General features: G+C 35.9%; 1 protein-coding gene across 3 annotated transcripts in view; it reads left to right on the plus strand.

Moving 5' to 3' along the window:
• Positions 1 to 20,886, plus strand: part of LOC136854117 (armadillo repeat-containing protein 8-like) — a 294,260-nt gene extending 273,374 nt beyond the window's left edge. For 2 of the 3 annotated variants that reach the window (XM_067130307.1, XM_067130305.1), the window contains 8 exons: positions 310 to 508; positions 3,045 to 3,242; positions 3,372 to 3,614; positions 7,428 to 7,673; positions 14,074 to 14,235; positions 16,244 to 16,390; positions 16,664 to 16,830; positions 19,186 to 20,886. In XM_067130307.1, coding sequence (XP_066986408.1) covers positions 310 to 508; positions 3,045 to 3,242; positions 3,372 to 3,614; positions 7,428 to 7,673; positions 14,074 to 14,235; positions 16,244 to 16,390; positions 16,664 to 16,830; positions 19,186 to 19,216 — 1,393 coding nt within the window. In that variant the 3' untranslated portion in view covers positions 19,217 to 20,886. The remainder of the gene's footprint in view (positions 1 to 309; positions 509 to 3,044; positions 3,243 to 3,371; positions 3,615 to 7,427; positions 7,674 to 14,073; positions 14,236 to 16,243; positions 16,391 to 16,663; positions 16,831 to 19,185) is intronic. The other variant, XM_067130306.1, reaches the window with a different exon arrangement.
• Positions 20,887 to 23,978: the final 3,092 nt, after the last annotated feature.

Here is a 23,978-nt window from a genome sequence, read left to right on the forward strand (position 1 = left end):
ACGTAGGTTTTCTGTTATTACTGTTATGTTATTCAGTAGCAATTTTTATTGTTGGTAATATATTTTAATGATAGGCTGTAAGTTGTAACTTACATTTTTAGATTTGAGAAATCAATAGATTACAGCCTACACTACTTTGTTTTTTCATAATGTTTAGGTGTACTGGAGCCTCTTATCGTATGCACACACAGATATTTCCCAGTGTTTTGTGTGGTCAGATGTAGTTCAAAGATTAAGAGGGTTCCAGAAATTCAGTACTAATGTAGAAGAGTAACGGCCATATAAATTTTTTAATTTTTTCCCCAACAGCAATGAGAGAGTATCTTCCATAGTTTCTACAAAGAGTTATGGTGGAAAGGCTGTGCCAGACTTACTTGTTGGTTTGATGGCTCGAGATAGACCTAGAGAGTTGCAGCTAGCAGCTGCCACATCTTTAACTTTCTTACATCGGGCAGGAGCGTTGTCTGCTGATGATCCGAAGATAATCTTTAAAACGCTTCAGTGTTTGGTATGTAATCCTTGCCATTGACAAGAAATTTTCATAAGAATTTGATTCCCCTTCTTTGGTTACAGTGTTTGGTTAATGCTCTGAGAGCTTTCCAAGTGTTGTTTCCCAGATGAATGATGCATTAGTAACTCTTGAGTGTACTGGTGTACTTATTTCAAATGGTAAGATAAAAGAATTCCAAAAACTTTGCTGTACTTATTGTTTTCTGAAATGCTTGGCTGTGCCATGATCTCTGTACTATGAGTTTTCCATGGTCTAAGGTTTGAAATGGTTTTAAGGATATTATGGTAGAATTTGGCATTGTAGAGAGATCTTCTTCATCTTTGTCGTCAGCCTTTACCCATCTCTATATGGGGTCGCTGTTCCATGTAAGCCCTCTTCATCTTCTTCTATCTTGCGTATCCTGTTCTCTTAACCCTTTTTCCCGCATGTTATTTGCTAGGTTATCTTTCCATCTGAATCTTGGCCTTCTCCTCCTCCTCCTCCTCCTCCCAACACACACATGATCCTCCTCTCTCCGCATGACATGACCAAACCTCTGCAATTGTCTTAGCTGAATCTTCTTTGACACTTCTACCACCTTGACTGTTTCTGATCCTATCCTTTCTTGTGACTCCACACATCCATCTCAACATCCTCATCTCTGCCACTTCCAACTTCCCTTCTTGATCCTTCTTTATTGACCATGTCTCAGCCCCATACACCATCACTGGTCTAACTACACTTTTATAAAACCTTCCTTTTACTCATGCACTAATCCTCTTGTTGCACAATATTCCTGGTGATCTCCAATTCATCCAAGCACACTGTATCCTGTGGTTTATTTCTGAGTCCATGCCACCATCATCCATCACACAGGACCCAAGGTACTTGAAAGTGGTAACCCTCTTGATGTTGTCTAAACCTAATTTAACTGCACCCTGTTTTCCTTCCCCTCCCATCCACAGTTATTCTGTCTTAGCTCTGCTTATCCTTAAACCTCAATCTTCAAGTGCTTGTCTCCACAACTCTAGTTTTATCTCCACCCCTTCTCTAGTCAGGTCCACCAAAACATCATCATCAGCAAACATCACACTCCACGTGACATCTGATGTAATAACATCCATCACAAGGTCAAATATGTAGGGACTGAGAGTTGAACCTTGATGTAAACCAGCTCTTACACTAAACTTTTCTGTTGTTCCCACAGTGCTCCTTACCTGAGTGGTAACCTCTGCATACATATCCTGGACTGTTTTAACATACTTTACTGAAACACCCTTCTCTCTCATGCATCTCCACACTTCTTGCCTAGGTACCCGATCATATGCCTTCTCCAGGCCAATAATTACTAGATGTAGCCCTCTCTGTCTTTCTGCATGTTTTTCCATTGCTTGCCTTAGTGCAAAAGTTTCATCTACTGTACCGTTTCCTGGCATAAACCTGAATTGTTCTTCACTTATTGTTGTTTCATTCCTTATTCTTTTCTCTATAATTTTCTGTATAATTTGTTCATATATCTTCATAGTATGAGGTATCAATTTTATCCCTCTGTAATTTGTAGAGAGATGCCATGTTTTAATTATGATGAGCTAAGGTTTAAAGATAATACAGTAAATTTATACAGAGCCTCCAATAAAGTAGGTAATTTTGAAGAGCAAAGAAACTGAAACAAAGTTTTATTTTATTATGACTTGACTATAGAAAGATTGCCATGGTGTATATGTGTGTTTGTATCAGACAGAAAGGAATATAAAAACAGAATGTTTGCAAGTGTAGAACACAAATGCAGATGAAGAAACCAATGAAAGAATGCATATAGAAAGAAGTTTGTGATGCAACAGGATAAGAAATAAATATACTGTATAGAGAGAAACGTGGCAATGGAATGAAGATGTATAAAGAATGAATGATGGAAAATGAAGTTATGGTATAAAGAATGAATGATGGAAAATGAAGTGTTATAGCATAAAACCTATTATTTAGTCTGTAAATTAAGCACCTGGAGAATTTTGGACAGATCTGTTGAGAGCAGTGCAAGTTAATGAAAAGTGAGGAAGGTGATCAACACATACCTAAGGATCCAGATGGGCCATATGTGGTTAGATTATCTGTTGTCATTTCGTATACGATGTGAGGGCTCTCTCTCTCTCTCTCTCTCTCTCTCTCTCTCTCTCTCTCTCTCTCTCTCTCTCTCTCTCTCTCTCTCTCTCTCTAAGTGGGAGGCACCTGTCTGTTTGTATTCTGTGAAACCACCTGCCATTGTATGGATTCTCTCTTGTATGTGAAATTATGTAATATATGAGGTGTAATGGAAGCATATATAGTCTTGTTTCCAAATCACACTGAATATGTGTTTGGAAGACAGCTATTTTTGTTTTTGACCTGAATGTTTTTTAGTAATAACTTTGCAGTCTTTGGCAAATCAGGATCCACATGCAGATGTTTGCATATGATTATTGAATATTGCTACTTAAAAATGCTCTTTACTAAGATTCTTTTTTCAGTAAGTTCTTAAACTATAAAAACAGAAGATTCATTGACTCTGTTTTGACAGGTGAGAATGTGCAGACGAGACAGAGATGTATGGGAGCGTGTAGAAGCTGCCAACACATTAGCATATCTAACAGAAGTTAGTACTGAGCTTCAAAGAACAGCAGCAATGACAGACCATCTAATTCTCACAATGAATGATTATCTCAAAGACCCTGTTTGTGGAACAAATGCTACTCAGCCTGTTTGTGTATCACCAATTGTAAGTACAGTATAATTTTTATTATAAGTGATTTGTTTTCTACTATTTAAGTATTGTTATATGAACACAAAAGTACTTTTAACTTTTATTCGTGATATTAGACAAAACACAAGATTTTTTATTTTACAGTCAAGCAGACAGTATGACAATCCAAGTACTTGGCCAGAGCTAATGTTAGAAGCAGCTCTTAGAGTTTATGCATCACTAGGTGCAAATGATGAGGATATTAGACAGAAGGTTATCAAAACAGAAGGCTTGATGAACACTATGGTAACGGCATTGTCAGCTGCCTCTCCTCCAGTTCAATTAGCAGCTGTTAGATGTCTTCATTCCCTCTCAAGATCAGTACATACTCTCAGGACAACCTTTCAGGTACACTTAATCTGAAATTTTTAAAGCTTATGTTAGAAGTGTCTTACCCTTGAGTAATGTCATAAATCAGTTTGAAAACTTCTAAATTATGAGGCTGTGTTATGTATTTTGTGTGAGGATTTATATGAAGCAAGTACTTAACATTGTGCAATACTTTTCGTAATTTAGCAAACCATAATATTTTTTATTAGCAGAGGAATTGGGTAGTACTGTAATATTACAGTGGGTCCCTGCTAGATCACAGATCAGCAATCGTGGCTTCAGTTAATCACAGATTTTTCTGTGGAACTTATCTCCAAATATATTGTGGAAAATTCACTTAATTCACAAATTTTTTTGCAGAGCTATATTCACTAATTACTGTATAGTATTTTTATTTTATTTTTATGACTAAATACATTTTTATGATAAAATTATTTACTAATTTTCAAATATTAATATTAATGTAAACTGCAAAATATCAGTAAAATGCTAAATTAAAATCCTTCAAAATCACAAAACAGCTTACCAATGTTTATGATATACATATCTTTTAATAAAAGAACAGAAAATATCAGTAAAATGTTATGTCACTTAAAGAATCCATTTATACTGTATTATACAGGCAGTCCCCGGTTAACAGCTGGCTCGGTTAACAGCGATTCGGTTGTATGGGGCTTATATAGCGACGAAAATCGGCAATTTTCGGCGGCGAAAATCGCCGATTTCCACTTATTGGCGCTGATAATTTGGGTATTGACACTGATACATACCCAACAGAGGCGCCGATAACCGAAAATCGGCGCTTTTAGGCGCCGATAACCCCTGAAATCGCCGATTTTCGGTTAGCGGCGATTTTCGGTTATTATCACACCCTCAGAAATGGAACCCCAACAATAACTGGGGACTGCCTGTATTGATGTATTATCATTGTAATATATATATGTATTAAAAAGAACTGGTCGTCCCGACATTTGTAATTGTTTTTACTGTAGGTACATGTTGCCATATTTTTTTCTTTCTCTGATATACTGAACCATACATCATCATAAGTTTAGTTGACTCTATGATATCACACACATTGTAACAGCACACAAGAGAATATTTTGCCACTGCTGATGTTTCATCTTTAATCACCATAAAAATGTTTAAAATCTGAATTTCAGATTTTATACTGTACTGGACTTCCCTCCCCAGCCTGTCAAGTCAAGTCTCGTCCCCAGCTACTGTACTGAGACTTCATTTGTAAACACCATTGCTCTCTCTCTCTCTCTCTCTCTCTCTCTCTCTCTCTCTCTCTCTCTCTCTCAGTGAAATATGAATTACCATATCATAAACTTTTATGTACTAAATTAAAAATAATTTTGATAAAAGTAACTTACCGAGTAATTACACAGCTATGAGCTTCCTACCTACTGCAGCCTAAAAATTCAAAATTTGCTGTAGCGCTAGCATTTTGTTTTGGTGTAGGTACATGCCCCACCCACTTTCAGGGACTATGAGGAACAACTAGGCAGAGAGCTTCATTTCATTTTCTGCCGGCTCCCAAGCAATATCGGTGATTTACTGCAGCCTACTTTATCCTTTTTTGGATGGTTTTCCAGAGTCTTGGTGAAGTACTCAAGTTTGTTGTAGCAAACAAATCTTAGTTTGTTAGTCTTGGTTAACTTAACTACATTCAGGATGTCTGACTCTAGCTCTTTGAGTGTTAGATTTTGCATTGAAGATTGCAAGACTAGATTAGCAAAATCTCGTTAAGACCCTCACACAAAGTGTGTGAAATGTAGGGGTTAGAATTGTGATTAGGGACATTTTTTGCGTAGAATGTAAAGACTGGGACGACAAACAGTGGAAGATCTTTAGGTCTCATCAAGACAAAATGGATAAAGACAGGAAGAGGAAGGCAGCTATTAGAGGTGAAAATTGGGCTAGTTTAGAACCTGTGCAAGCAGCTGTCCTTGTAGAAGATAATACTGTCTCTTCTAAGATTCCTGTATTGTCCCCTATCCTTAACCCTCGTGCCATATACTCCTATTCCAGGTCATGATCGCAACACCATTGCCAACCTCGAATTTAGGTTCGATCAAAAGTTCGAGTTTTTAGCAAGTGCATTGATGGAGTTGGGTTCTTCTTTTAAGGCCTTTATGGAAAAAGGCAATGTGCCAAGTGTCAGTGCAGTGCAGAGTGTTAGTGTTGAGGAGGCGGCTGCCTATTCCACCAGTGCTCCTAGATGAAGGTCCCTGTCCTGCTCCCCTGCACTCGGGAGAAGACATACTGGAGGTCCAAGGGAGGCTGGTTGGGTTTGCCCACGAGCAGTCGCTCTCTCTGTCGAGCCTGTTGACTGACCGCAGGCTGTGACTGAGTGCTGTTGGAAAGACATCTCGATTGGTGCTCATCTCTCCTCGGACTCTGAAGATTCCGGTCCTAGCAAGAGGAGTCGGGATCGCTTCCAAGTTTCTTTGCGTCCTCTCAAGAAACATGCCGCTGTGTGGACACCTCACCTCCTTCCAAGAGGTCTAAGGAGGCCAGTCTTAGTCCCCAACCCTCCTGCAGTTTTGCAGTTCTGCCTTCCACATTGTCTGCACATCTGCCTTGATCAGCTTGGGACAGCCTGGAATCCATCTCGCATTGGGATCGCCTGTTCTTGGCTGTTAGCGTCATGAAGAACCTCGTAGGCACCCTTCTTAATCCTCAAGACCCCACCTTGCCCCTGAACATCCTTCGTCTCCTGAACATTTGATGATGGCTCCTGGGTGCCAATCTTACTTGACCAAGCGCTCAGCACCAGCTTCTAGGCACAGCAACACCGCGTGCTGACTCGGCGCCAGTTGACCCTCATCCGCTAGCACATTCTTTGACTCGAAGATTCTTTGCTTGCCCCTTTCAAGCACCAATTAGATGACCTTATGTCAGCTATAATTGTAATTTTGCAAAGGAAAGTACAAAGAAATATTAGGAAAAATATGTATACCTCACAAAAAGTTATTGTATCTCCCCATCTCAGTAAATCTTATAAATATTTTACAACAAATATACTCAGAATTTGTTACTGATTTTAGTTCTTACCTGTTATGATATTGTGTGAGCTGTAACTGTAATTTTACAAAATAGAATAAAGTAAATTATTAGAAAAAACATGCATAACTTGGTAAAATTAACATATTTGCATACCTTCCTCTTTCCATTTATGTGTTTTTTCTTAAACTGGCCAGCCTTAAAGTTTGCCCGGTCGGGGGTGGGGTGGGGTGTGCTTGATGTATATTTATTTAGCCCTTCCCTTAAGGGTTAAGTTTTGTTTGGTGTTTGAACTATTAAAATAGGCAGTTATAAGCATTTTTAATGGGGCCTTTGGTGTTTGAACTATTAAAGCAGGCAGTTATAAGCATTTTTAGAAGAGTGTTCCAACTTATCGCGGATTTTCCCTGAACGCGGGTGGTTGTGGTCCCTAACCCCTGTGATTACTGGGGACCCACTGTATTCTGAAAATTCTTTGCATTTCAAAAGAACTGGTAATATGATGATAATAGGAAGTTGATTTCAAATTTTCAAAATACAAAATTGTTTGTCATAAAAAACTGAATATCCTTTAATTACTTGCAGAGGAGAAGCTGGACATCATTGTGTTGTCTTGATAAATATAAAAAGTTTCTTATTACATCTTATATTTTTACTTTCATTTGCATTTCTGGTCTGCATGTATTGTAAAGTTTCAAATTATGTATTTTTTTTTATGTTTACTGTTATTTTGTACTTGCTAGTATTTAAGATTATTTGATGGTTATGATCCTGTCTCACACACTATTCCAAACTTGAGTTTTATGTATTTCATTGCAGGATCATGTTGTTTGGAGGCCTCTTATGACTGTTTTAAAGACCTCTAATAGTGAAGAATTAGTGAAAGTTGCTTCATCAACTTTATGTAATTTGCTGCTGGAATTTTCACCTGCAAAAGAACAGATATTAGATCAAGGTGCTGTTGAGTTTCTGTGTGGGCTGACCAGAAGACCCCATCCTGGCCTTAGACTCAATGCTGTATGGGCCCTCATGAACATGGCTTTTCAGGCTGAACATAGAGTAAAGGTATGTACCACAATATTCAACATTTTTCTCCCTCTTTGATTTCTATGAACTTTTTGAATTTGTTTTATGACTTTCATTCTTAGACCAACTAGACTTAACTACCTAGCAATAGCTATTAGTCTTGGAGTTGTGAAGGACATAACCATTTTGAGTCTTTAGATACAAAATTTTAAAGAAAATTCATAAGAATATTAAATTTTAAAGAAAATTCATAGGAATATTAAATTGATAAACCACTATTCTTCAGTCTTGGATGGTGCCATAGTTTTTGTACTGGAGTCTTCCACTGTCTTTGATTGAAGTTCTCTTGCTTAGGGGTACACTTAAGCACACTTTTCTATCAGTTTCCCCTTGTTTTTCAAATGGTGGGTAGGGCAGGCCTAGTAGAATTCCAAGGGTGTTTGGTGATTCAGAAAGAGGTTGCCTAATCCTTGTTATTTTCTTTTATATATCATCACCTGAGACCTTTTCAAATCCATCACTGCTGTCCTTCCTTTAGTGTCTGGCAGATCAGGAGATGTATTTGTCCTTGCTGAGTGTGCTGGCTTCTCCCAATTGACGAGTTTAATTCTGACGATATTTTTGTCTTTTTATGAGCTTATTCATTTCAATATTGATTTTACATGCATATAATTTTTATGTTATTGTTTTTGTTAAGTTTGCAAATAATCATTTATGCTTGTTTGACATATTGCTTCTTTCTGGCGACATTGAACTTAATCCTGGTCCACAGAATCAATCACGATGTCATATTTTTTATAGCAATGTACTTGGATTATATATGTATAAAAAGGACTTTGATGTTACTGTTCTCAATTTTGATAACCTCTTTTGTTCTAAAACTCTTGTTTGATTTACAACATACTTCACAATTGTTGATTCTGGGTTTTAAGGAGGCTATTTTACTCAAGTATAATACCATTCCAAGGGCCTTTGGAATGGCTCTGTATAATAGAGGAGATTTCTCCGCATCTCATGGCCACTGTATGAATGTGGATGTCATGAAAAGTGGGTGGTTAAAGGCCCCTAGCTGCAACCCCCTTTCATTCCTTTTATTGTCCCTCCGTTCACATTCTCTTTCTTCCCTCTTACTTTCTACCCTCCCCTAACAGTTGTTTCATAGTGCAACTGCAAGGTTTTCCTCCTGCTACACCTTTAAAACCTTTTTACTTTCAATTTCCCTTTCAGCAGTAAATTACCTCATAGGTCCCAGAGCTTGGCAATTGGCCTAAAAATTATATTCCATTCTATTATTCCACAGAGTGTTAAAGTCAGTGGAAGAATAATAAATCTTTGTTTTTGGTAGGTGTAGGAACCCAGATATGGATAACTGTTTATGTCTGCTTGCTGGCCAAAGTGGCAGCAGTTCAAGAAACTGACTCCAAGGTTTGTGTCTTTTTTTGTTGGTGATTATAATGCTCATCACTCTGAATGGCTGAGCTTAGTTACTGCCACAAATAATCATAGTGTTGCTGCTTTAGATTTTTTTACTATTTCTGGTTTTGAGCAGTTAAATGAACCTACACATCAGTCTGACAACCATCTTGACCTTGTATTCACAGATGTTACAGGGACTGTATCTTGCGGAGTGGGTTTGCTGGTGGGCTTGTCTGACTATAGTTTGATTAAGGTTAATGTGGAGATGGGTCAGGTTGTTCCTGATGTTAGCTTTTCAAGAAAGATGTGCCTGAAATCCAAGACCAGTTGGGGTGGTATTGAGCTCTGTTGGAACAATATTTATAGAAGTCTGAATAATATTGAGTGTTTAAATGATCGTCTTAGCAGTATTATTGAGAGGAGATTTCCTTCTAAAATCCTCAAGTTTCATCTTAAAAGCCATGGTTTAATGCTGCATGTTAAGCTTGCTTACCAGAAAAAACAAGCAATTTATCATTCATGGAGGAACAATTGACAACACTTTATGTGGCATAATTTTATTGAGCCTAGATGTCAAGCTCAGGTTGTCTATGAGAGCTGAGAGAGCTTATTATGAGAAAGTGAAGATCTTGCTCTTCCGTGGTGTTGGTTGTAAGTGGTGTTCTACCCTTAAGTCATCCCTCTTTGGAGTTTATTCTGGCATGCCTCCCTTTGTATGAGCTGGCAGAACTACTATATTACCTTGAACAGAAGGCAGTACTTTTTGCTGAAGTCTTCGCAGGCAAACTGTGAGGTTAGTCTTGGTGTTGCTTCAGTCATGCTTTCCAAAGTATTAAGTTGTGTGTAATGGCCTTCAGATCTAGAGAAGTCAACACTTTGCCTCTGGGGCTTGACAGTTAAGGCAGCATAGACCCTAACGGGATCTTTTCCATCTTTTTTGAAAAGACTGTTGATTTCATTGCTCTTAAGATTACTACTATTTTCAGAAAGTTGTACTTGCAAATTTTCCTTCTGTTTGGAGGAAATTAAATATTGCATTACTACCAAAGATACTAAGTCTGTCCTCAAGCTCCTCAAAATGTAGGCTGGTTTCAATTACCCTTGTTTTATCTTAGGTTTTTGAGAAAGCGCTCGCTAAGAGTCTCACTAGGTTTTTTGAAGATAATAAACTGCTACCAGAATTGCAGTTTGGGTTACAGAAAATCCTTGGTACTTGTGATGCACTCTTGTCAGTGTCTTCCATCTTGCACAGTGCTCTCAATGAGGGGGTAGAGGCATGCATGGTCGATGTAGATTTTAGTGCAGCCTTTGACACTGAATATGAAGCACTTACCTGCAAACTAAGATTATTGGAAAGTGGCAGATCTTTTATTATTATTTTAAATGAATTTTTAATAGCTTTATTAGTCATTTCAGGTGTTCCTCAAGGTGGTGTTCTTAGACCTTTGTGATTTATTATCTGCACTGGTGATATGTGGCAACGTCTGAAGAACAAACTGATTGCATATGCCAGTGATACTACTCTTCTAGCTATTGTTCCTTCTCCATGCCTTAGGTCTGTGGTTGCAGAGTCCTGTAATAGAGACATGGCACATATTCATGTGTGGAGGAGGCTTTGAGGCATGAAGCTCAACCCTTGTAAAATTCGTAGTCAACAAAATCATCATTATTACTAGAATATTTCTTGACAGTTATAATGCTGATGTACCTGTCACAGATATGACCAATCATACATCTAAATAAAGGATGTAAAACTGAACCACAAAAACTGGATAATTAAACTGAGAATGCATGGGACAAAGAATCATTATAAGGAGTGTATTAGAGATGTTAACAGTTATTTGTGACAGTTTGGTTGTGATGAGAAAGGACCTCATACATGGATGTTAATTGAGACAAGACCAGAAGTTATACAGTATATGAGAAGAATTATAGGACTACCTGCCCTTGCTCGGAAGGATTTATTTAGTATTGTGTTATGTTTAAGCTACAAAAATAGAGAAATTTCTGGTCTGGTGGTAAGCTATGAAAGTAGAGGAATTTCTGGTCTGGTGGTAAGCTTTGAAAGTAGAAATTCTGGTCTGATGGTAAGCTATGAAAGTAGAGAAATATCTGGTCTAGTAGAGAAATTTCTGGTCTAGTGGTAAGCTATGAAAGGAGAGAAATTTCTGGTCTGGTGGTAAGCTATGAAAGGAGAGAAATTTCTTGTCTGGTGGCAAGCTGTGAAAGTAGAGAAATTTCTGGTCTGGTGGTAAGCTATGAAAGGAGAGAAATTTCTGGTCTGGTGGTAAGCTATGAAAGGAGAGAAGTTTCTGGTCTGGTGGTAAGCTATGAAAGTAGAGAAATTTCTGGCCTGGTGGTAAGCTATGAAAGGAGAGAAATTTCTGGTCTGGTGGTAAGCTATGAAAGGAGAGAAATTTCTGGCCTGGTGGTAAGCTATGAAAGGAGAGAAATTTCTGGTCTGGTGGTAAGCTATGAAAGAAGTTTCTGAGAAATTTCTGGTCTGGTGGTAAGCTATGAAAGTAGAAAATTTCTGGTCTGGTGGTAAGCTATGAAAGGAGAGAAGTTTCTGGTCTGGTGGTAAGTCTGGTGGTAAGCTATGAAAGGAGAGAAATTTCTGGTCTGAAAGCTAGAAAGAGAAAGTTTCTGGTCTGGTGGTGTCTGTAGAGAAATTTCTGGTCTGGTGGTAAGCTATGAAAGGAGAGAAATTTCTGGTCTGGTGGTAAGCTATGAAAGTAGAGAAATTTCTGGCCTGGTGGTAAGCTATGAAAGGAGAGAAATTTCTGGTCTGGTGGTAAGCTATGAAAGTAGAGAAATTTCTGGTCTGGTGGTAAGCTATGAAAGTTTCTGGTCTGGTGGTAAGCTAGAGAAATTTCTGGCCTGGTGGTAAGCTATGAAAGGAGAGAAATTTCTGGTCTGGTGGTAAGCTATGAAAGGAGAGAAATTTCTGGCCTGAGAAAAATTTCTGGTCTGGTGGTAAGTATGAAAGTAGAGAAATTTCTGGTCTGGTGGTAAGCTATGAAAGGAGAGAAATTTCTGGTCTGGTGGTAAGATTTTCTGGTCCTGTGAGTGAGAAATTTCTGGCCTGGTGGTAAGCTATGAAAGTAGAGAAATTTCTGGCCTGGTGGTAAGCTATGAAAGGAGAGAAATTTCTGGTCTGGTGGTAAGCTATGAAAGAGAAGTTTCTGGTCTGGTGGTATCAAAGTAGAAATTTCTGGCCTGGTGGTAAGCTATGAAAGGAGAGAAGTTTCTGGTCTGGTGGTAAGCTGTTAGAGAAATTTCTGGCCTGGTGGTAAGCTATGAAAGGAGAGAAGTTTCTGGTCTGGTGGTAAGCTGTGAAAGTAGAGAAATTTCTGGCCTGGTGGTAAGCTATGATTTCTGGTCTGGTGGTAAACTATGCAAAGTGAAAGCTATGAAAGGAGAGAAGTTTCTGGTCTGGTGGTAAGCTGTGAAAGTTTTCTGGTCTGGTGGTAAGCTATGAAAGGAGAGAAGTTTCTGGTCTGGTGAAGCTATGAAAGTAGAGAAATAGAGAAATTTCTGGTCTGGTGGTAAGCTATGAAAGGAGAGAAGTTTCTGATAATGAATAGAGAAATTTCTGGCCTGGTGGTAAGCTATGAAAGGAGAGAAATTTCTGGTCTGGTGGTAAGCTATGAAAGGAGAGAAGTTTCTGGTCTGGTGGTAAGCTGTGAAAGTAGAGAAATTTCTGGTCTGGTGGTAAGCTATGAAAGGAGAGAAGTTTCTGGTCTGGTGGTAAGCTATGAAAGTAGAGAAATTTCTGGCCTGGTGGTAAGCTATGAAAGGGGAGAAATTTCTGGTCTGGTGGTAAGCTATGATTTTGGTCCAGTGATAAGCTATGAAAGTAGAGAAATTTCTGGTCTGGTGGTGACTTAATTAATCACTGATTAATTGGCCTTAAGTATGTAGGATGGCACAAAGAAGAGGCTGTTCTGTCTAGCAGTTCAGCAACATGATAAATTTGCAATTTTGTTTTAAAGGTAGATGATAATGAATGTATTTATGGTAATTGTTTCTTAGGAATATCATAGTTTGGCTGATCATCACTTTTAAAAGATTTACATTATGCTTTCAGTGTTGGGAAATAGGGAGAAATTGAAAAAATTACAACATTTCAAAGTTTATACAGTAAAAACTGTATAAACTTTGAAATGTTGTAATTTTTTCAATTTCTCCCTATTAGACATCTTGGTTGAAAGTCAGTGGTTGTTTGTATTACATTGTACTATATATATTTGCTTTTATTTCAGTCAGAAAAGGAAATATTAGACTTTGATGTGTTTCATGTTTTCAAGTATTTATGGAAGAATTTGCAAAAGATTGGCCAAAGGTTTAGAGACAAATAATTTTTTTTATCATATACTGTATAACAAATTCTGTACAGGCATTTGAATTGTATTTCATATCATACTTCATTTTCTTATATTTTACTTTATAAAAAGCTATTAAAGGGTTGCAGTTAGGTAAAGATAAATTTTAATTTTTTCAAGACTTTTGACAAAGAATTTACTGTTTGGAGTGAACATGATAGAATGTGTATTGTACTGGTACTGACATGGGGTTATGTATTGTTTTATTGAAAACTCTCTAACCATGCAAGTTCTGTGATTTGATTTGTAAATAGAGGGGTGAATATTTAGAACCTAGGTTTATGATCTCATTCCTAATGTTCTTAGTGAATGAGAATTCTGATATGCCCACTCATCAAATTTCAGTTATTTTTATATGCATTATTTTGGCAAGTTTACTACCCATATTTTGTTAATAATAATTAAATTTGTATGATTAACGTTATGTTAATCATATTAATATGAGTAACATAAGTATGTCAGTGATAATCATAATAGGTAATCATGTAATAACAATAGAATCTCATTTATTGCACTCTATCATACGAAACACGATTGCATGGCATAGTATTTTCTGGTGATATTGATTTATGTTAATTTTTAATACCTGATTTTATTCTTAGAATGACTATTCTTAATTTCTATGCTCTGTTTTTTAGGCTTCCATTCTGCATCATCTTGGAACAGATCAGATTTTCCGTTTGTTGTCTGACAATGATGTGCACATTTTGATGAAAACTCTTGGACTTCTTCGAAACTTACTCTCAACAAAGGCACACATTGACCATATAATGCAGTGCCATGGAAAGGAAATTATGCAGGTGGGTACTGACAATAGAGTTATGTTGCTGTTCATTATGAAAGTCTAATTGAGGTGTGGCAAACATTTGCTAGATTTTTTTATATACAAAATTGAAGTTAAGAGAATCTTATGGTACAGGCACCGTACATAAGAGAATGTTAGTGGTACAGGCACTGTACATAACCTTTCACTTCTGAACTTTGTCTGAAACAAGGCCACACTCCACCCACCCTCTCCCCACCCCAAAAAAAATCATTAACATTAGCAACATCAGTTGTTAGACATAAGTTGTAATTTTTTATCACTAGCTAAGAAAATATACGATAAAAGTTTGGGCTAGCTTAGTTTTCAGTGGTGGTGTCTTAACATAGTGGTCAGTTGAGATTTTAGTGTCAAGACTGATAGTTTGATATCAGAGGTAGACATCAGGGTTGGACATGTACTAGATAATGTACGGAAATATAAACATTATTTTTTTAGTTTACAGATATGCTTCTCGGTAAGTTTTGGCATTTTATTGTTTGTAACAAGTACAGTAAAACCTCACTTTAACGGACCCAGAACCAATGGACATCGGATGTAATGGACAAAATCCGACCAAGGTAGTGCCTGTTGTGTTTACATTTAAACATGCACTAACCTCAGCATTGGTGCGAAACTGGAACTTACCATGTATAAGACAACCTTTAGATAAGACGAGGTCGAAAATTATGGCAAATTTTCTTGAATTTATCTCGTCTGTAGTGTATGACGACAGTATAAGACGACTGCTAAATTACAAAACCATCTGTGTATAGGTTAGCTTTTGCAACAACAGGTATCTTTTGAAATACTGGCTGTGTAAAAATGATGTTATTACAAATGCTGTTTTCCTTTCTGTATCCCTAGAAATAACAAAGCTGATTCTAGATCATATTTTCCTACACATGTCGCCTAAAAGGGAAACCATTGTTTTGTATACGTTTCATCACCTATCACAAACCCTTACAATACGATAATGTACAATAATTATCGTACATAATTATCGTTCGTATGACTGAATTGTTCTAAACAGTTATTTACCACAAAAATGATAATGATTTTTAATGAAAAATTAATATTATCTTAAAATAATTTCACTGCCATTAAAATTTCTGAAAGGTTACCGAAAGATAAAGATTGCTGTGAGCGCAACCAAAACTCAATGTTTACATTTTGTCAGCTGGTCTCGTATAGATAAAAGTTGATTTCATTGACATGGAATCATTCCTTGTATAGGCTATTTATTATGAAGCTAGGGCAAGGTAAAATATAAGGTAAAAATGGTTTTATTATGTTTACATCTCATCGCCAATCACAGACAACAACTACGATAATGTATGATAATTTTTGTTCTTATGATTGAATTGTTCTAAACAGTTATTTACCACCAAAATGATAATGAATTTTTAATTAAAAGTGAATACTATACTAAATGTTATACATTACCATTAAAATTTCTGAAAGGTTACAGAAAGATAAAGGTTGCTGTGAGTGCAGCCATAACTCGATGTTTACATTTTGTCAGTTGGCCTCGCATAGATAAAAGTTGATTTCATTGATAGGGAATTATTCCTCGAATAGGTCATTGATATGGAATTATTCCTCGAATAGGTTATTTGTTATGAAGATATGTCAAAAATATATAAGGTAAAAAGGGTTTTATTACCTTTATTATCAGTTTATTTCATAATGTGAATCTTTTCATATATGTCGGTGATCAGCCTATCGCATCTAGGCCGAGGCTAGCCTACCGATAAACGTCACATAAGACGCGGAAAAAACAGTGCTTCACTTTAATGAACAATCAGTTCTAACAGATGACCTTCCCCTCCTATTAGTCCATTAAAGCGAGGATTCATTGTACATGAAACCTAAATAATTTTAAAGTGGCTTCTCCCATTTTGTTTCGTTGTATATGAATGTAAAGTGAAGATTCTGGAAGTACTGTATTGAAATGGCTTTATTGTCCTGTAAAGTCCTTGTTTTGATCTGTTTTATGCTTCCAGGCTGTTATCCTCATTCTTGAAGGAGAACATCCAGCTGAGGTGAAAGAACAGGCATTGTGCATCTTAGCCAATATTGCTGATGGAGACGTGGCCAAATCTGCCATAATGTCAAATGAAGATGTATTAAAGAAACTAATGAATTACATGGTAAGGATTTTTGTGTTTTGTATATTTTTGTAGTTATCTGTATTTTGAAATATGTTATCCTGATTGTGGGGATGTTACCTTACTTGCAACATTCCATGAAAAATAGGACTTCAAAAATGTCCCAAGTATGAAATGTGTGTGTGACAAGGAACTGAATGGTAGCAGTGCATCTCATAGTGTTAAAGCACATAATGTGATGCTTGTAGGCCACAACGTGGATAGATACATGGTACATTCATGGTAAAATTAACATTGTAATATTTTATTTACTAGGTTATACCAAACGTGAAGCTGCAGATTGCAGCAACGTTCTGCATTAGCAATTTGATTTGGAATGTTGAAGATGGATCTGCCGAAAGACAAAACAAACTTAGGGAAATGGGTGTTTATAAGATTCTTCAGAATCTTATGGCGACTACAGATACAGGATTATTTGACAAGTGAGTACTGCTATTTATTAATGATTTGCATATTTTCTGAAGATCTAGGTGTAGTAAAGGTCTTTTCCTCTTTTCTTCCATTGTAGCCATCCAACTTCTTTACTTTGCGTTGATGTAATTTTTGCCTTCTAAGAACAAATAATTCTTGCAGCCTAATTAAACTAGAAAAATAATGATTATTTGTTTTGGAAGATCAAAGGCCTTCATTAACTAATGAAGGTATTACATTATACATTTCAAGAATTTCACGTTGCACCATATCAGTACAAGAGCTAGGATCCAAAAGATTTTGCATCAGTACTGGCTAAGGGGATGGATGCTCAGTGGTATTTTTGACAATGTCAGCATTCCTGTAGATGAGAAATGAGTGATAGTATTAGAGAGCTCAGAGGTTTCATGTAGTGTTTTTAATCATACTCTTAAATTGTGGAGTTTCACAGTCATTTAATGTAGTAGGTAATTACAGCAAAAGGTTACAATGTATGATTCATGTCAGGCCAATTTTCATGTGGACAGTGGAATAAAACACTCCAAACTAATAACACATTTATTCATTGTCAGGCTTTTGACAGTTGTATTGGGCTGATAGTAGACATCTTATAAAGGTATCTTTACTGGTACTCTATATCATAATTACTGGATACTTGAAGTTAATTTTTATCACTTATCACTCACACTTTATAGTTACACCTGTCTCCAAAATGCCTGTACTAACTGAGACTGCTGAACAAATTATTTTTTGAAGCGAGAAGGGTTTTGTGTTTTGTATCACATTGTGAATGAATTTGACATCTATTGTTTCATCTACTTCCTGGTTTTTAAATATTGAACATTTTAAACTACAGGATAGGATAACCAGAAATTGACTTAGTTAGCTCATGCACTGGTAAGAAAGTAATTTCACATGGAAAATGTGCTTATGGACTCGTCATTAACCTTAAACAATGATCAGATAAACCCAAAGGCAAATTTACTCCATAAGATACAATCACAGATGTAACAGGGCTTCCCATGTGGAGATGGTTGTTCCTGATATTGCTTTACAAGAACGGTACTCTTGAAATCTTTCGGTATACTTGAAATCCTAGGTTGAAAGAAAGAAAGGAAGCTTTGGAATAGAACAAGCTGAGCAATAATCTTGTAAAAAAAGATTTAAGAAACAGGTAAACAAAAAAGTTAAGTATGAATTCTGGATACATAAGATTAGGTTATCATTATTACAGACTTTAACTATACCACAGAGTTAAAATACTTAACTCATATTGTTGACACTAGGTTAGTGCTAATAAGAGAAAAATGGATACAAAAGCCTATAACAAGTATTGGAACATATTGAAGCTGTAGCAATGAAATCTGGTGTCAGAACATGTGAAACAACTTGGTGTGATAGGGGATATGAAGCTTTTTCTTTTTAATAGTGTGTAATGCTGAGCATTAATTCATGCAGAAAGTTAAGTGCAACATATCAAAAAGGTGATGTTAAATAGATCAGCATTTTGCAATGTGTGATCTGTGCAAAGGATTTGCATTTCCAACAGACTGGTATGTGAAGCCTTGCATTTTGTATAATATATATTTTTAACTGTAAAAGAAGAAGAAATTTTTGTTATTTCCACGACATTCAATAAAGGGAATAACGGAAAACTTCAGTATGTATTATGTGTATCCAGAGAGAGGTAGAATGAGGTAAATATTATTGAGTAATAAATCATGAATAAAAAATGTAATCTAGTATCATGAAGCACAGTATGGCACCTGTTTAGGCAAGTGTAGCTATTGCAACTATCAACACATTCCAGAAAATGCAGTAAAATTTAAAGAAAAATTAATTTTAAAATATTTAAGCTCTAGATTTCTTTCATGTAACTTCAGTAATTAACCAGAGTAATTTGTTTCAATTAACACATATAATAACTAACCAAAGTAACTCACATTAGCTGTAGTGAACTTCAGATAGAGTATGGTATCTCTCTCTCTCTCTCTCTCTCTCTCTCTCTCTCTCTCTCTCTCTCTCTCTCCCTCCCTACATGCTGTTACAGTATGTTGTGTGGTCCTCAAAGTAGATGGTATTTTAAGTTCTTTGCAGTTCTCCTTTGGATCTAGCTTAAATGCTTTCTGCCTTTTACTTTTTTTATTCCCTTTGGTTTTTTGTTCTTCTAATCTACCCAGCTTTTGTTTGATCAGGCTCCAGTTTTCACCTCTCATTCAAAAATTTTGTTGGTAATACTGTAATAGCAATCTTTTCCTTTGTAGAAATTTGGAAGTTAATATTTCTTCATTTAATTTTTTTAGTTTTGGATAGTCAGTAAGTGACACTACTACAACTTCCAACAATAATTTTGCCTTTTATTCCAGAGTGAAGACAGCATTACAGCAGTTTCACTAGTGACTAATGGTAACTTTATGGTCAACCACCTTTCTCATGCTATTGCTCTTAGGTTGTTTAAACAAGCATTACTGATCTGTATGCATAGTAGTGAAGTGGGGACACTACTAAAGTTATATCTCAACTATTTTGTACACATGTACATAGCCATTACTGTACTATTATTATTAAGGCATTAGATGCAGTAGCAAAAAGGGTAAGTAATTTTGTTTTGTAAAAACATTGGAAACAAAGTTTTGTATATTTGGAGCTGTTTTATTTTCAAAATAGCATATTTTTATTCCAAGATTATTAATGCTCAAAGTTGTAATATATTTACCAATATTGCTGTTAATTTGCTTTAGTTGGTTCTAAGTGATATTAATGGTAAAGACATTAGTATGATTTAGTCAAGCAGTCTTTGGATGTCCATCATAATACAAATATCTTTTATGTTATTTGCCTTAATTGCCAGCTGGGGGTGGTTAAACTTGAGTGCTGAATAGCTGAACTAGTGAAGCAACGGGGGACAGCAGTGCATATTAATTAAATTTTGGCCAAAATCTTGATAAATTCAGAAGCTTTGATGTAATTGTTATACAACTGATAAGTACAGTACAACTTTATATGTAGCTCTCTTGTGTCTCTCTTATTCTGTGTACCGTGTAGGGTCTTGAGTATGCATTTTTGTTTTTGGTGTTTTATATGCCTTTATATTACAGCAGTGCATATTGTTTTTGTGGATGGTTTTGGTCTTGTAAAATTGCCTCTTTTTCCAAAGTGAAGACATTGTGTCTTATTCATGTTGGGTGTTTTGTTGTATTTTGCGCTTCTGGATATTGTGAATTTCCTTATAATTACAGGCAGAAGTAGGGGCACCAGCTGTTTTCATGGTACAGCTGTTTTCCAGGTAGAGATGAAGGTTCATACATAAAGTTCATAGTGTCAGTTGAAAATTGAAAATGTACACTATATTTGCAGAAATAAAGCACTTGTTCATCATGTGTGATAGCTGCCTTTAATGATGTTTGGGAACACAATGAAGAAAGGCTTGCCATTAGGAAGGGAAAGACCATAAGGTTAAGGAGATGCTGTTTCCTTGGGTCTTAAGGCAAAGAGAATAGTCATGAAATTGTGCGTGACTGGCCCACCCATCCCCAGCTTGTGGGGGCAGTAGATCCAGTCTCCAGAATTTTTTTCTTGTCAAACCAAAACATCATGAAACATGGATTAGATTTGAGAGCTTGCTATTTTTACCTATTGTCATTAATTAAATCTCACTTAGAGTTGGAAAATGCTCCAGGCATGGCAGGCACGTTGCCATGTCTTGTCTATATCAGGTTGGGAAGATTAGTAGCTTGATACTATTGTTTTGTATATCCAGTTGTGATGACTTTAAGTGGAAAGCTCCCCACAACGTCAGTTAAGTGGTAAGGCCTTGAGAAGTGATTTTCAAGTTCAGATATATTTTAAATATAAGGAAAAAAAATTATTCATATTTATGACAACTCGGTGCAACACACAGTTGATGAAATTAAGCTAAGCAAACAGTAGCAGTATACTGTATGTCATATATGTTTAGAAGGGAAAAACAGCAGAGAAGAATTTGATTGCTCCATGTCATACAGCAAGCTAGAATGGTAATTCCAACTTTGGATATGTTACTTAAGGTAAAAGAAAATAATGGCTTTGGTGGTTGCAAAGAACCTCTGTATTAGTACTTACAGACATTGGATGAAAATATGAAAGAATTAACAGAAGGAAATTTTTACCTAAAGAAACAGTATCAAAAGTGATGGTATATAAGGAGATAGTAATACTGAATGGGGAAAGGCAAAGATTCACATAGGCTAAATGGAAGGTCTTAAGGTAGTTGGCAGTGTCACTAATGACAGCCATGCTTCATGATATTGTGGTTTGACTTTAGAAGCAGCTCTTGTCAAGTCATGTTCTGACTATTGGACCCTTGCACCTTTCTTGAATGTAAGTGATGGCAGTTGTCATGATGGTGATATTACAAGTTATTATCATTGGTTGCAACCAGCAGCAGAGATGTCTGTAGATCCTATGGAGGTGTGTTTTTTCTGTATGGGCAATATTTATGGATTGGTGAGGGATCTCTTTATTGGAGCCTCATCATCTCTAGCTGGAGGACTCCAACTACAACGTACACAAGTTTATTTCCAATCTTGATAATGCACACTGAATGATGAACAGTTTTCTTAGTTTATAGCATTTCATACAAATACTATGAATCAACAAGTTGCTAAAGCATACTGGTACAAGGATCATGGAAGGCATTTTTCCAGCTCTTTAAATCTTAGCATTTGGCTGAGCAAAGCTTGAACAGCTCAGTTGTCAATTGTCTTCCAAAGTGGTTGTGTGGCATAAAGTTACAAAGTTTGCAGTTCATGCAATCCCAAACAAAATTTAAATTGATATGTAGTATCTGCATAGATAACATTTTTTTTTTTTAATCTGGAAGCTCCTATTTTCTCCAGTTGTGCAGTGAGTTAAGGAATACAAGGTGAGATGGACTTTGCAGTGGTGGGAAAGCAAGTTCTTTTTATAGCTAGTTTGGATCTAATTGCTATTCAGCACTCTTATTTGTTTGTCTTTTACTGGATATTAAAGTTTCTGTGGTAATTTTAAAGGCTATCCACTAAAACAGTAGTCTCACATTGTCAAAAAGAATTTCTGTTATGTTTGGCCTGGTGATACTAAAATTGAGCATGGGTTTTTCTTGTGCTAGTGTATAAGTAATCTTCCATGATTATAACCCTGTAGCTAAAAAAAAATATGCCTCATTAGCCTCCTGGCTTTAAGGAGAATGGTGTCTACAGATGCAAGACTAATTTATTTGGTTGGATATTTGTATATAATGTATCATAGAAATAAATATATATATATTTAAATATTTTAGAGGGAGTCCAAATGCTGCTTAAGTGTAGGCATCTGAGGTATTGGATAACCTCTTGATAGTTTTATGCTGTATAAGGCTTTTTTTCCCTTCTTTGCTTACCATTTTGAATAAATTAATGTCTAGGAGGTTTTAATAACCATTGCTTTATAAATTCATATTTTAATTTCTTCACAGTTTTTTTTATTGTATAGGACACTAAACATCAGCTCTCTAATATATTTTGGTTCAGCTGCTCATTAGTAAGAGGAAGTCAAGACTAGACTTCTTGTTACTGATTGCTTGAAGGCCTTGAAAATATTCATAGCTTTTGGGATAAACTGCCCATAAAACCCTGTAACCAAATTTTTTGTGACCAAGGATACAGTTTATGTGCTTCTAACTGCCTTAATAGACTCGCACATCTGCATTTAATTAAAGTTCTGACTTGGCAATGGTGTGAATTAACAAGATGATTGACAGATTTTAGGGCAAGCTTTGTAAGTTTGAAGTTTGTAAATCCAAAGCTAATATATATATTTTTCAGGATATTTATTTGCTTTGTAATTATCTATACTATATGTGCACACATTCGTGTGAAACGGGAAAGGGATGACTGAATTGGAATAGGAACTATGAATGTAATATTGTAATTACAAAATTTTTTTTTATACATTATAAAGGACATTTTACACCAGGAAAAATGGTTGCTAGATATTTTTCCAAGGTATTACTGCAGCAATATTACAAAATATTGCTTCACTGTGTTAGAGCATTGTTAAGCATTCTGGTTATTTGAGCTGTAAAATGGAAGAGGCTCATACAATGAATTTTGGTGCTGTGTGAGGCTCATATTCCATCAGTAATAACAATATCTGAAGAAACAAGCCATAGAATTTATGAAAGTGGTTCTGTTGCCTTATCACTGGGGTATAGTTTAGGTTAGGGAAAGATTTGAAGATATATCTTTGGGATGAAAATGAATTCAATATCTCCTAGCTTAGGCATGTCTTTAATCATAAATAAGATTTTTAAGATAAAAATATGCCTTCTTGAGTTTGGAATTTACATGTATCTCACTTGGCACTATGTCACAAATTTATTGTTCCCTCTTCCTTCATTTTTGGTAAAGCAGTTGCACCTACTTTCTTTTCAATAAACTAAGTAAAACTGTAAAACTCTGTTCACTTTCAACTTGTAGAGCTTGCATAATATCATATGTGAACACACAATTATTGCATTGTAGCTTTCACTGCAGATGGCTTAATATGATACAAATTGATTTTGAGAGCCTCAATAAATGTGTTAGTTTAATGAGACTACTGACTTGAAATACTTAACTTTCACAGAGCCTTGGAGCATGTGAATGATTATTTGTAAAAACCTTGGTTTCTATATGGAAAACAATTCATGAATAAAGCAGATATCCACAAGGCATTGTTGAGCTGGGAATAATATTGGTTAAAGGTGACATTAAATTACTATTTTTAAGTCTGGATCCAGCAGGACTTAGATGAAAAGTTCATTAAGTCATTCACTTTGTGGAAAATAAAAGCTTTTCTAGGTTAAACTAACAGGAAGAAAATTCAAATGAGAATTCACCTGCTTCGTGTTATTTACTCAAACTTGAAATGTATTTTTTTTTATTTTCTCAAATGTATGAGACGTTACACTTGGTTGTGGATAATTTTTACTTCACTTGCTGTATGTTGGGTGTTATTTAAAACGATTTCTTTTTATAACATCTTATGAGCATAATATATATCCAGATCATTTTTGATTGTGATTTGTATCTTATTTATTGAGTGTATTACTGTTTTTTCTTTTATTTAAATATGCTAGACCATTTTTTATAACCAGGTGACAGCATTCAACACTTGCAGT

Source organism: Macrobrachium rosenbergii, chromosome 28 (assembly GCF_040412425.1).
Source record: "Macrobrachium rosenbergii isolate ZJJX-2024 chromosome 28, ASM4041242v1, whole genome shotgun sequence".
Lineage (NCBI taxonomy): Eukaryota > Metazoa > Arthropoda > Malacostraca > Decapoda > Palaemonidae > Macrobrachium > Macrobrachium rosenbergii.